The sequence below is a fragment of the Carassius auratus genome, chromosome 20, assembly GCF_003368295.1.
Source record: "Carassius auratus strain Wakin chromosome 20, ASM336829v1, whole genome shotgun sequence".
Lineage (NCBI taxonomy): Eukaryota > Metazoa > Chordata > Actinopteri > Cypriniformes > Cyprinidae > Carassius > Carassius auratus.
Genome location: NC_039262.1, coordinates 7,324,957 through 7,339,310, shown reverse-complemented (window position 1 = coordinate 7,339,310; position 14,354 = coordinate 7,324,957). Strand labels below are relative to the sequence as shown.

The window sequence follows — 14,354 nt, the reverse complement described above, 5'->3', positions numbered from 1 at the left end:
TCATATGAGTCGTGGTGCTATGTAACAACCTCCTGTTCAGACTCAGAAGCATCTTGCAGATATCTCCCATCTCCAACAGAAGGTACATTAGCAGAATAAATCACCAGTGCTGCATATTTTGGATGTTTCCCCTATAGAACACTCCTGGACTCACTCATCAGCTCATTAGCAGAGGCTTCAAGACATGAACCAGGTTGACAAATGTAATCATTTTATAAATAGTTTAAAGAAATGTTCTATATATATATATATATATATATATATTAGTGCTGTCAAAATTAGCGCGTTAACGCATTCGATTAATTTGAAATATTTAACGCGTTAAAAAAAAAAATAACGCAATTAACGCGGTTGCAGTTTTTTTTTATTTCCAGTTGTGGCCTATGTGTGTTCAACGTGCAAAGAAATATGGATAAGACCAAGGAAGGACTTTTAGACGGAAAGTTTCAGTATAAAACTCTGCCGGATTACTCTTCAGTCTGCCACAAGAAACATTACTCTTCATTTAGTCTGCCACAAGAAACAGCAACATTAAAATCATGAACTCAAATGTCATTGTTTAAAAAAAAACAAAAAAAACAATGACTGTAACAGTGCGTAAATCAGACCTTTCTGTAACGCTAACGTTAATAAGCTTAAAAGAAAAAAACGAAATAATTGTGTAGCGGAGTATTTTTTGTACACAGTGCCGCGAACTGTCAATCACTCCTGTACGCGTGCATCACTGTCCTCCTCAGCTGCAGAAACTTGCGCTCTCTCTCTTCATCAAGCTTTAAAACAAAAAGGGGACAAAAAGATCATATTGTCTTTGTGCATAGGCTTTAGATTAATTAGATAAATGAATATCTAAATTTGTGCCTTGCCGTCTACGGTATTTTTTTAGAACTTAGAAAAAAGATGCTGCAGCCAATGAGCAGCCAGCGGGGGCTGCAGGACGACTCAACCTCCGCAGACAGTTTTTAATGTTTATCAGACAATAAATACTCAAGATTTTGCTTTAGTATAACTCACAACGAGTTTCACACACCTTCTCCGGCCACGTTGAGTTGTTGACACTTACAGTGGGAAAAGCGACACACGCGCTATTCACTTGTATAACTTAAGGGTGAATGGGTAATGTAGTTTCTGCTCTGGGTGGGATGAATTAGGAAGCTTGCATTGTGAAGGGCGCTCTGAAAATCGGCAGTGCAGGTAAAAGATTAAAACCTCTATTAAAACAGATGTCCAAATGAGTGTACCGGTACGCTACAAGCACGTTCTGGGCGCACGGAGAGGTGGCGGTACGCTCAAGAGCTATATTTGGAAGTGGCGGTACCGGTGCATACTGGCCCACTTAAAGCCCTGGCAATGACTATACTTTGGATTTTTTTTGCAGTCCACTTAGAATTCAACATGGAAATCATTTTTGTTTTTTATTGGCATTGATTGTTTTGAAATTCAAATGGTACTTACATGCCTGTGTTTTTATTTCTGTAATAAATATGGCTTTCAAGCCAACAGTTAATTTGGAGGATATTGATGGTTTATTGCAGGTATGTTGTTTACATGAGAAGTTAACAAGTTAAACAAAAATTCCAATAAACAATCATATTTTGAATTTAAATAGTTTCTTTGTCTTGAGTTTACATTAATTATTTACATTTTACATTTACATATCCAAAAAGTTTCAGTCTTTTAATTGCGATTAATCGCGATTAATCGCGATTAATTTAAAAAAAAAATGTGCGATTAATTAGTTAATTTTTTTTAATCGATTGACAGCACTAATATATATATATATATATATATATATATATATATATATATATATATATGTGTGTGTGTGTGTGTGTGTGTGTGTGTGTGTGTGTGTGTTAAATTCATCAGTTGTGATCATATCTGATAATTTTTTTGGATATATTAAATTAAATTTAATTTAATTAATTAATTAGCCTCCTACATTATATGTTTTCTAAATCCTGCTGGCTGTAATTTTTATTTCCTCTAGGTGTCTGAAATTAGAGACTGTGCAGAAGATATTCCTCACCCAATAATTTTTGATTGCTTTTAGCTCCTTCTCTCCCTTTAATATGAAGTTCAAAAGACAGTGATGATTTATAGCTGTCATGTGTGATCACTAGAGGGCGCTAGAGTTCTAAATGTAAACCCGCTCCACCCCTTCTAGGGGATGGATTTCTAGCCTGTTTTTCCTGTAAACTTCATAGGCTTACTAATGACAGATTATATGTTTGATTTCATCATAAAAAATTAGTACAGATGTATTTACTTTCTAAAACGTCTTACAAGGAATCTTATTAATTATTTAGATGTTTTCAAGTGTCTCAAATAGAGTGGTAGTGTTTAGAGAAAAACAGTGTAAATGTAAAAAATAAAACAATAAAAATCTTTCCACTATGAGCAAAAAAAACAAAAACAAAAACATGCAGAATTAAATTTTCGCAATTTTCTTTTTATTATTTTACAACAGCAATAATGGAAACATGAGACACTTCCACCAGTGTTCAGAGTGTAATACTAATGAGTTCATGCACAACAACAGTTTTACTCTCCAGTGAATTTCCCAGCATCCTTTGTGACAATCATGTGAAACCCCAGTTTACAGAGCTGCCTTCATTAACCGACAAGTATATTCCTAAGTAGAAACAGTAGAAATTGAAACCAAAATTAATAAATACAAAAACAATTCTTAAAAAGCAATCTTTCCAATAAATATGCATCTAAAATACAAAAATTTGTTAATCAAAGGCAAACCTAGGCTTAAAAAATAATAGTGCTTCATTCTACCACACACCTGAGGTGTGACATTTTCATAAAACCTCAGTAAGCCTGTCAGCGGCACACTTTTGTAAGTGGATCACATTCATTTTTTAACAAAATTCATACTTAATGCGATACAAATGCTGTCAGATTGACTTGTGCTCTCCAGAAAAGTCTAAATAAGTACCGGTATGTTTTTCAGGTCAAAAAAGCAATGGCTTGCAATAACTGCATAAGCACTTGAAATCACGTCAGTCTCATCATGGTAAGTGAAAAGCACTCACTTAGGTTTACAATGCACTACATTTGACATAATAAGTATTTTCGGTTTATAGAACACTCTTCATTTAATGCATGGACAATCTTCGTCATCCTCAAAAAATAAAATGAGAATTTATGGCCTTTGTGGAACTATTACATGTAGATGTGCTGCAATGCATGAGCAGATTTGAGAAATAACCGACATTGCTTCACAGTAGCACACAATCAGAAAGGTCCTTTGAGACGAAGCAAACAAACATGCTGTTCCAGACACACTAACAGGATTGTGCATATGGCCATTACAAGCCCGGTTAAAAACCTAATATTTGGTCCATGATTCTTGAAACAAATAGAAAGTATCATGCATGTATAATTTTGAGACAGACTGCATGGACACATTTCAGCCTAGATTTGGAGAAATGAATTCACAGCATATTTGTGAACAATTATCACTGTCCGTTTTCAATGAAAGTTCTTTATAACATCAATATTAGAGCAAAATAAGGAGATTTCAAGTCATCTCAGGAGAGTCTGTGCTGTTGGAGATGTTTAAGACTTAAATTGAAGACTCCAGCTTGACATCACTGGACACTTTTTCAGAAGGCAGCTCAGTGGGAACCTTCAGGAGAGACAAACAGGTGTTCAATTAACACTGCTTTAAGATCTGCAACCCTTTTTAATTTCCATAAAGATGGCAATTAATTGACTAAAGTGATGATATTGAACATCAGGCTACTGAAGGCCAAATACACTTGAATGCACTTAAAAAAATACTGTAAAACCTATATTGTAAATATATATTAATAGATTAGTCTGGCCAGCCAGCATGGCTTTTGTCCTTTTTGACTTTGATCTTGCACTTAACTGATTATAAATGTACTGCGATATCTCCTACTGCGTATTATCAAGATTAGCAGGGTTGGGTCTCTTGCTATTTGGCATGTTTAGTTCACAAAAGTGATGAGAGGCAACACTGGAAATTCAAATCAGAGGAACTTACTGCTTGTCCTTTGTTTATATCGCTCACATTGACGCCGTGTCTTTTGAGGTCTGATTTAATCAGAGCTGTAAAAACAACACAGAAGTTTCTCAGTGCTCTTCAGTAACACTACTGATTGATGAGAAAAAGCCTGTGATGAGGAAAATGAACCTGTTAGAACAATGCCGAGGAGGATCCAAGCACACAAGAAAATGTTTCCGCTGAGTGGGCCATAGTCTGTGGTAAGCTGCCCTTGGATGAGAGTAAAAATGATGCCGAACACCTAAAATTAAAGACAGTAGAGTATGAGGCAAAAATATGTAAGTAACAATGACTTATTCGAGAAGGCTCTAAACCTGTTCTTCAACATATAAGAGGATAGGCTGAAAAACTACAGTAAGTATATCAATATTTAATGTGGGTGTGCACCTTACCAGGCTGTTAAAAAAATTGAAAGGTGTTACCATGGTGTATGGAAATAACTGAAAGCTTATTGCAAAAATGAAACCAGTCAGTCAGTCAATACCTGTGCAAATGCATTTAGAAGACCAGATGATGTGCCCTCCGACTCAGGGTATGTGATTTCGACGCCAAATTCAAAGCCAATGGGAAGGTAACCAGTCATAAAAAACCTTTAGAAAAGAACAGTAGTAACATGAGTCAAATACACCTACCTGTACCTGGCAGTGAAAATTATTTGAATGGGAGGGAAAACTATTTGAATGTGAGAAGTTAAAGTATGGCATGCACAAACATGTTTGGGTGAATCGCACAACGAGGAAGCAAAACCTGATCAGTGATCACTTCTGCTGTTTTTACCGAGCGCCAACCTCCCGCTCTCTCTCGTGAGGCCAATAGGGAAGTGACTAAAACTTCAATTCATCGACAGGACACTTTAGGCCGGCTGCAAAAGGAAGTCAGTCCCATAGACTCCCCATGTTAAAATGCCCAACTTTACATCAGAAAGAAACATGTTTACAGCCTGATGCAAAAAATTATTTTGGTGTAAATAGCAAATTTTGCTCTTCATGACAACTGTGAAGGGGGTGAATTTTTTTAATAACTTATCCATTTAAATTATATTAAGACTTGAAGTTCTGCATAATTAAGGGCGTGGCCACTTGAGTGACAGGTGGATTGCCGTTGCTGGCACTGCCGTCGTGCTAAGTGGGTGTGGCTTCAGCAAATAGCTCCCCCCTTTTTGCCCATTTTTGATTGTCCTGGAGAGTCGCGCGGTGACGCACTGCCAAGATGGCGACGGCTCGCTCTGCACGCTTTAGGCTTCAAAAACACACTTCAGGAGTCTAAGGATGATGTCACGTCAGGGACACTACATCCATGTTTTTATACAGTCTATGGTTTGTACACACACAAGTGTGCCACTGGGTTGTTCACAAAAATTTGCTTTAGATCAATAAATATATTTTAAAAAAATGGTTTATTTGAAATAGATTGTTTTAAATATATCTGAAATATAGCTTTTGTGACATTATAAATGTTTTTGATATAAAAGTTTCAAATAAATATTTTATAAATGTTACTGAATATATAGAACATACATTTGTGTATGTAATATAAAAGTATAATATATAACATAATATGTTAATGATATATGATAATATAGTATGATTATATAAAATACAAACAAATATATAAATATATACGTACATAAAAGAGAATGTATATTCAAACTGTGTGTGGTAAGAGAACAAAGGAACATTGACCTGTCTGCACGTATGAATCAAGATACTCATTTCAGAAATGATAGTAACAGCTACACGAGTTGAACTCTAGTAGCAGGCTTACCCTAGAACACCAGCAGTAAAAAAGATAACAAGCAAATTTCCCAAGCTCAGCGTGAATGTGAACACCACCATTCCAATGAAGGACAGGATGTAGACGATCAATGTAGTCAATCTAAAGGACGAGAGGAAAAATGAATGCTTTTCTCAGATCTGAAATAAACAGTAAATGCAGAAAATTAAGTGAGGAGGGTTAATCCTATTAAAAATGAGTATATGTGTGGGTCACATTTATCATTGTTCTTTCAATAAGTTATAGTTGGTCACACAAATTTCCCAAAATAATTGACCAAAGGAAAGCTGGTTAGTTTGAAAGTGACTTGTGTGTGAACTGTGCCTCATACAATAAAAAACTTTGATTGTCCGCAATATTTTACCAATGTGGGACCACATCTTAAAAAGAGAAATTTTAGAATAAGGTTAAAATATAAGCTGCTAATAATCAAAATCTGACAATAATACGAGTTCCAAAGCTAAATAGTTTAAAGCCATTTAAATTCAATTACAATCTAAATATCTGAGGAAAATAATATTCGGTTTGCCAGATATACATACTTATAGGTTTTAGTACGATCCAACCAGATTCCACACAGTATGGAGCCAAACATTCCAGCCACCACCAAAGTCAAGCCGATTCTCCCTGTGTTTAGCTCTTCGCCCTAAAGAAAGAGTTTTTAAAAGTTCAAATTAGCATTTCAATCATGCTTCTAATTTACGAGCACTTCATGTGTCTATATGCCTCTTTAAGATGAATCACTTGATGAATTCCCCAAATATTAAGTCTCCGTGGATAAAAGCATCTGCTAAATGAATAAATGTAAATGTAATACTGTCCTAAAGCAAGCTCTGATCTCAGGATTTGGGGATTAAAAGATCACAAAAGCAAGTTCAACAGGCCTTCAGTTTGTTAACCAGTATTTGGTTGCAACAAATCACTTTTAAGTCAAGAAACACTTAACAATCATTTATTTACAATTAAGGGTATTTATAGCTTAAGAGGTTTGTTGCAAATGAGCGCAGAATGCATTCTTTCTGAGCATGGTCTACAACACTTTGTCTAACTTTCAATGTTTTGTTAGGGACACGTCTTTCAAATGGACCTCACAGGCAGATATGGATACGTGTTATGTGTGGTAAGAAATATCACATGGTGTGCGCTAGGGCTGCAACTAACGATTATTTTGATAATCGATGAATCTGTCGATTATTTTTACGATTAATCGATTAATCGGATTATGTACTTATATTTTAGTTTTTTCCATTTTTTCCCCAAGTAAATTATTAATAAAGGGTCTTTATCATTCAGCATAGACTTTTAAGAGATTTTAACCATTTTGCATTGTCATATCCTCATCAAAAATATACCTGGAGTTGTTTTATTATGTTAGTAATCCTTTGTCGAACTCTTCTGCAATCAAAACACTGACCCATACTCTAGCAAAATTCACAAGGAGATTTCAAATATTGTTTTCACCATGGCAGTCCTTAGAGCTCCTAAAGTAGTTTAACATCCCAAACAAAGCTTAAGGAATCTTTGAGAACATATTTTCACGAAGTATAAGGATAAAACAGAATAAAATTGCAGTGCATTGTATTTTATTATTTACTGGGAAAAAGCTTTATAGCTTATGCTGTGAAATTGTAAACAATCCTTCGAAAAAAAGTGCCAATGGCATGAAACCTGAATGGAACTCACAATTTAAAGTAAAATCCATCAGAAGGTTGTCCAGAAAAAAAAAAAATTGGGACACACACAAAAAACCTGCTGTGTGAAAAAAGGCAGTGAATACTTAGAAAAGAAGTGCATTTTAAATATACTCAAACATTTACCTCTCTCATTCAGTCATAATTAGGCTGCAAGCCTGAATTATGAACTGGTAAACGACAAACTGATCACATAACATGTTTGTAAAGCTTTAAATGTTTACTGTTAAAAAGCAATGTTATCAGCTTTTACGACTAAACTTTTGCAAACAACCTTGTACTGGAGAATCTGCACAAATAAAATTCTTAGGGGCCGTTCACATATCGCACCTAAAAACGCGTGGAAAACGCTAGTCGCGCCGCTTTCTCCTTCTTTCCAAAGCGCTCGGGCAGAAGCGCCCCTGGGGCGTCTGCCTTTGCTAAGCAACCATGACGTGCTCTCTCCATGACGTGCCCTCTCCATGAAGACCCGGAAATTTCAGCAAAGGATAAATGGATGCGGTGTGGACGCGCCTGGAAAAACGAGCGCATCGCACCGCGTGCGTGTCGCGACCGCGTCGCTTCCATTATGAGAGTGCATACTGCGCGCCTACATAGGAAATAACGAACTTGAGCACGCAAAAGACACGATATGTGAACGGCCCCTTAAACAGTTCAGTAGTGCAGAGTTTACAGGTTACTCTTCATTTTGAAGGCTCAAAGTAAAGTACTCCCACTTCCCGCTGAATGCTGCAGAGACGCTGTTCGGGAAGCACGTGACATAAAACGAGGCCAGCTATTGGCTAATCGCTACTTCACCTGCTGTACTGGCTGAGTAAAACCTCCGGTGGCTCATTACTGCCACACTTTGGTCACTGCAGATTTGAAATATGCACGAAATGAGCCGCTTATGGCAAATAAAATTTATTTAGCGACGAATCGATTACTAAATTAGTTGACAACTATTTTAATAATCGATTTTAATCGATTAAATCGATTCGTTGTTTCAGCTCTAGTGTGCGCTCACTAAACTTAAGCCTGGTGGGAAAGCCTGCAGAACATTCGGACACATCAAACTTGGGAATGTATACAGTGCTTGTCTTTTCATTTGGACTCTGTCATGAGTAGCAGGCATGCATGAAAAGCGGCTAATGAACTGTAAGAGCCTGGACAATAAAACAGTGACCAGCTGGCCATTCCCGGCAAACACTATAAAAAGTGCGCCTGAGACAGACACAGAAAGACTCCTACACACATGCACGTGGCATGTTCATGCTGAGTTTATCAAAGGTCACTTACCGGATAATGAGTAATTATCATTTGATTGAGAAGTGTAGATACAGAGTAGAATGATCCGGTCATGATGCCTAAAAACAATATCAAATATTTAATAAATTATGTTGAAAAAAAAAATTATTGTGTGAATAAAAGCACGGAGAACATATAAAGATGAGATTAAAGGAATAGTAAACCCTAAAATTTAAATAATTAATAAATAATATTTAAATATATAAATCAATCAATTTATGCATTTAGCAGACGCTTTTATCCAAAGCGACTTACAGTGCATTCAGCTAACATTTTTTACTTAGCGTGTTCCCTGGGAATCGAACCCACAACCTTACGATGCTAATGCAATGCTCAACCACTTGCGCCACAGGAAATTTAAATTATTTATTATTGCCCAAAGCAAAAATAAAATAAAAACATATATAAAATTATCTAAAAATGTTATTTATTATAATTAAATGCATAAAAGTGTTCAGTGTGAGTAAAGGATGACAGAATTGCATGAAATAACTGTCTTCCTCACCATAGCTGATGAGGAGAAGAATGAAGGGCTTGTTCTTGAAGAGGTTGATGATTGATTTCTTGTAAGAATAGTCTTCAGCTGGACCGGTGGAGAGAACAGCTTGTGCTTTGCTGGGTGGGAGTGGAGGTCTGTCCTTAATGACTGAGAAGACGAATGGGAGAGACACACGTGAACTTCAACTACTGAACACATCTACAGCTGTTCTGAGGGGTTAACGTACTTGTATTTGTTTTGATTCTCTTTAAAATTTGAATCACTCTTGCATATAAATCTCTTGTCTATGTTTCTAAAACAGCTCTTTTCCATGTTCTGATGACAGATGACACAACATGCAAAGATTGTGAGCAAGATGATTCCAAGTCAACCAGTTGCAACTTGCTTGTGTATTGTAAACTATAAAGTGAAAGTGAAAGTGACATGACATTCAGCCAAGTATGGTGACTCATACTCAGAATTTGTGGTCTGCATTTAACCCATCCGAAGTGCACACACACAGAGCAGTGAACACACACACACTGTGAACACACACCCGGAGCAGTGGGCAGCCATTTATGCTGCGGTGCCCGGGGAGCAGTTGGGGGTTCGATGCCTTGCTCAAGGGCACCTAAGTCGTGGTATTGAAGGTGGAGAGAGAACTGTACATGCACTCCCCCCACCCACAATTCCTGCCTGACCGAGACTCGAACTCACAACCTTTTGATTTGGAGTCCAACTCTCCACCCATTAGGCCACAACTTCCCAAATGGCATAAAAGCATGCAAAAGACTGTATGAGAAAATGCTGTTTTACATTCTGTTTTGCTCTTTGTCTCAACTGCTGGAAAAAAGTTATAGATACTAGTTTTTACCAAATATTGTTAAAAGGAAGAGCAGAGTTGAAACTCCAGCTGTTCCATAGAACATTATGCTGATGTTGTGGCCCATGAGATCTTTGTCGTCGGCTGTGTTGGGAACCAGTACAGGTGGGAGCAGGAAACCAATGGCTACACCAAGCTGAAAAAAGAAATGCATTACACACAGTTTAATAAACAAATTAGTATATGAAACATATACTTCATACTTCAGGTTACACTTTAAGTTATAGTGTTTCAGTGTTATAGTGTTCATATTACTCTGTACTGTTTGAAAAAAAAAAAGATAGTGGTAACCATAGTTCCTGCCAAAATAATAACATACAATAAACAATGGGGCCGAAACTGCTTTGTTACCAGTATTCTTTCAAATATCTCCTATCGTGTTCTATCGTGTATCGTTGTATTTTTGATGAACTATCTTCTGTATCTTCTAAAGTAATAAAATTAATAAAGTTAAACATTAATGAAATATTATCTTGTCTATCTCATAATATATATATATATATATATAGTATCTTGTCTGTCTCTTATAGTTAAAAAATACAATTATTTTTACTAATAAAAATTTATGATTTATTTTATCGCTCTCTTTATCAATTTTATAACAAAATTAGACGAAATAAAAATTGACTATCAGCTTGAACCAGTTGAATTCTTAAAAGAGCGTTTTAGAGCAGAAGTCCAGTTTAAATCCAGGTGGATTTTCCATCATTTATTTAAGTGGAAGTTATGATATGGAAATGATATTCTATTTTTAGAAGGGAAAATGCTACTTAATGTTAACAACATAACGTGAAATTATTAATAATGTTGACCTGACTTCAGCTGTACTTAATTTTAAATACAAAAGCAAGTGACATTCGTAACATGTGAAATGCCAACTAATATATGACCAAATTAATTTTTAATGGCATATAATTTAAAGGTCACACCTGGTTGCCCAACACTGCTGTGGCACAGGCCGTGGAAACTTCTCTCGGGCCGAACCAAACCGATGCGATTCTGGAGGGGAGGCCGAGGATGAACACCTGAGCCACAGAGCATATGATCTGAGCGGTCATGGTGACCCAGAACAGGCCTGGCCCCACGCTGGCACACTTTACCCACGCGCCCAGGACATTCAGTCCGGCCCCTAACAATGCCGTCATCCTCAGCCCCTTCTTATCCAGGAGCCACGTCGCGGGGAAGATTAAAGGCACATACGCGACCATATAGACCACAGAGAGCCAGTCAATAGCGATGCTAGATACATTATAATAGTCCATGAAGATGTTGGTAATGATGCTGTACTGGATCCACTGAAAAGCGTTGACGAGCGAATAGAGGCTGAACACACCAAGAACGGCAAACCGCCTCCAGTAGAGTCTCGTCTCCAGAGCTTCGTTATTCTGTTCGCCGGGCAACATCGCCTCTTTTTCGTCCGGAGGTGGAAGCTCCTGTTCCAGCACCTTCGGATCCAGCGTTATATGGACCGATCCATTGGAAAGCTCCTTGTAGCCGCTGTCCTCCTCTGTATTTCCTTCAGTGACACTGCCGTCAGGTGTGCTGTCGGGCAGAACATGCTGCTCCTGAAGAAACTCACCTGCCACCATCTCGGCAAATTTAACCCCTTCACATAGACATAAACGATTCTAGTTTATATCAGGCTAGACTAGACTAAAAAGGTGTAGCCTAAATCTCTTCCTGAAGCGGTGAGCGTATGAGATAAAGAGATAATGGTGATGTATTCAGATGCTCCACTTGATAATAACGCTGTAATTACAACTTAATAGAACTGGGGCCACGTTCCCGATCTCTACCACCGGCCTCAGCAGCATGCGTGTGATGATGGCGTGATGCACACATCCTCCTCGGATTTGCTTACCCTGATCAGATCAATACGGTAAGTGGGTTTATATGCTCGGCGAGGACCAATGAGACTGCAGACGGGGCGGGGCAAGTAGGCGACTGAGCCCTTTCTTCGTTATACACTGATAAAGTAGACCATGAAAAATGCGAGCTGCATTGAATGGCATTTTACGCTTGCGCTCATCTTAGCCCAGCCATTTTAAATTGTTTGATATTATTCTAGGGTTACTTATTATGCTTAAAAAAAACTTATACAACAATGATGGAATACTGAGATAAAATACAAAAATATAACCATCAATAAAAAAAGAATTTGGAAAAAATCCAGGTCCACAAACAAACAGAATCAAGCCATAGGCTACTTATAGTTGCATTGATTTCAGGTGTGCTAGTCTGGCACTTGCAACACAATATTTGTGGCTGGATTCTGTTTGTTTGTGGACCTGGATTTTTTTCAAAATTATTTTTCATGAACAGTTCACCCTTCCAAGAGCACTAGAGGATACAAGTGATACCAGCAGCGCTCCAGTTCCCCTTTGTTCAATATAACCATCAACTTTGTATTTTTGTAACATTCTTTTTTTGACACATATAGGCCTATCATCAAAAATGTATTGCCTATTATTGCTACCAGCATTACAACATCAATATTCTAACTTATTTGTAACATTTGAACTTTTAATGCAATATTTTGCAATGGCAAAATATTAGTGCAATTTTCCCTCACAACTGCAATTTCCCAAATTCACTGTTATGCCACCGGTCACTATTGTGACCATGAAGAGGTTTACTCATTCTATGACCACACTCCACGAAACTGAATATATCTGAATTCGTATATTAATACTAGACACATTAAAGATAATGAGTACCAGAAATCTTTGTCATATCTTTGTTAACATACTTTAGTAACCTTTCGTTTTGGGAGCTTTTATGCAGCCACCATCTCAAGGTGCAAACAGAAATTAAACTGATTCGGTCATGTGACAGTTTATATTAATCATGTGAAACATATTTAATTAAGACCCTTTATTTTTTTTCCTTATTTGCAGGAAGTTAACTAAAACATCAGTCAGTAAGGTTTTTAGATCTTTATAAATGAAAACCTTTGTGACCAGATGGATTAAATGGGTTTTGTTCAATCCAAACCTTTTAGCTTTTATAAAAATTATACACAAACTTTAAATGATAGGTCTACATAAACATTCTATAACAACATGAAAATAAGTGCTGAAAACGCTGTAAAATTTGTCACTTTTGCCGCTAATAATGTTATGCGACAAAGCAGTACCTCTTGTTCTTGTGGCATTGAATAGAAAAAAAATATTTATCTTTATTCCATATTATTAAAATAGCACAAAGGTCAAGGTGAAATCAGTGTAGGCTAGTTTCAGTCTGGACTTGGTGAAACGTGGGAGACTTTTACAAACATCTTTCAAAGCTAACATGACAGTGCAAGACAGGCTACATAATGATCAATGCAGTTTTTAAAGACGTACTGAATGACAACGTTGTTTCACAATACTGCTAGTTAGGAACCATAAAATACAATTCATTCCACTGAAAAAGCTATTTTTAACATCAAAAAAGCCTTTAAATTATTTAAGTTATATTTTAATCTACAGGCTAGCCTACTGGTGTGGAAGACGTGGCCTGTGTTGAGATTTGATATTTGGAAGGGCCAAGGGGCTTGTTTGGGCTATGATATGGCATTTGGGATGGTTTTGTTACACAGTGCTGGCACCCCTGCAATATATATATATATATCAACTTCCGGCGGCGACACACATTACCGGAAGGCTACATGTCTGGTTACCATGGTTACAGCTGTTTAAACATCAAGGACTGAAATGGCCACAAGTTGATTCGCCTTCACAAGTACCCTACATATGATCGATAACAATGTCAAAATCTAAGCAAGACCAACTGTACGAGTTCAATATGCAGAGGGAGACGTGGTGTCGCGTGGAGACCACCAGTAGGTTCTGGAGTTTACCTCAAAGGAAACATTTCCGCGCTCACCTCCAGAACAGCTGTGACTTCAGCGCGCTGCAGACCGCGCGCCCCGAGCAGCGCTCCTCCTGGATGGACAGAGACGACAACAGCAGACATCCCGAGCGAAGACACTTCGAGGACAGCTGTAAGACGCGCTTGAAACTTCACCTCCAACTAATAAAGGCTACATTCGACATATGATGAAGTAAAATACGATCTTTTTTTGTGCTTCCAGATAAAAGTCATCAAGTGTTAGGAACTTCAATCAACCTCTGTGAAGATTAACTTTTTTCTCCACACAGCAATACACGTGTAATGAAACGATCTGTCAATAAAACAGTGGATTAATTCTAATTTTTTTAT

The 14,354-nt window shown here is 37.3% G+C and overlaps 2 protein-coding genes across 2 annotated transcripts; one reads left to right on the top strand and one right to left on the bottom strand.

Moving 5' to 3' along the window:
- Positions 1-2,436: 2,436 nt before the first annotated feature.
- On the bottom strand, positions 2,437-12,022 carry flvcr1 (FLVCR choline and heme transporter 1). The gene is made up of 10 exons (XM_026290753.1): positions 11,081-12,022; positions 10,143-10,287; positions 9,296-9,436; positions 8,782-8,849; positions 6,355-6,458; positions 5,804-5,914; positions 4,524-4,629; positions 4,169-4,280; positions 4,019-4,083; positions 2,437-3,637 (listed from the first exon to the last, which is right to left on the bottom strand). Exons 1-10 carry the CDS (start codon positions 11,738-11,740, stop codon positions 3,575-3,577), a joined length of 1,575 nt encoding a protein of 524 aa, XP_026146538.1. The 5' UTR covers positions 11,741-12,022; the 3' UTR covers positions 2,437-3,574.
- Positions 12,023-13,767: 1,745 nt separating this feature from the next.
- LOC113120739 (spermatogenesis-associated protein 45-like) lies at positions 13,768-14,336 on the top strand. Its single transcript, XM_026290751.1, has 2 exons — positions 13,768-14,136; positions 14,227-14,336. Exons 1-2 carry the CDS (start codon positions 13,899-13,901, stop codon positions 14,274-14,276), a joined length of 288 nt encoding a protein of 95 aa, XP_026146536.1. The 5' UTR covers positions 13,768-13,898; the 3' UTR covers positions 14,277-14,336.
- Positions 14,337-14,354: the final 18 nt, after the last annotated feature.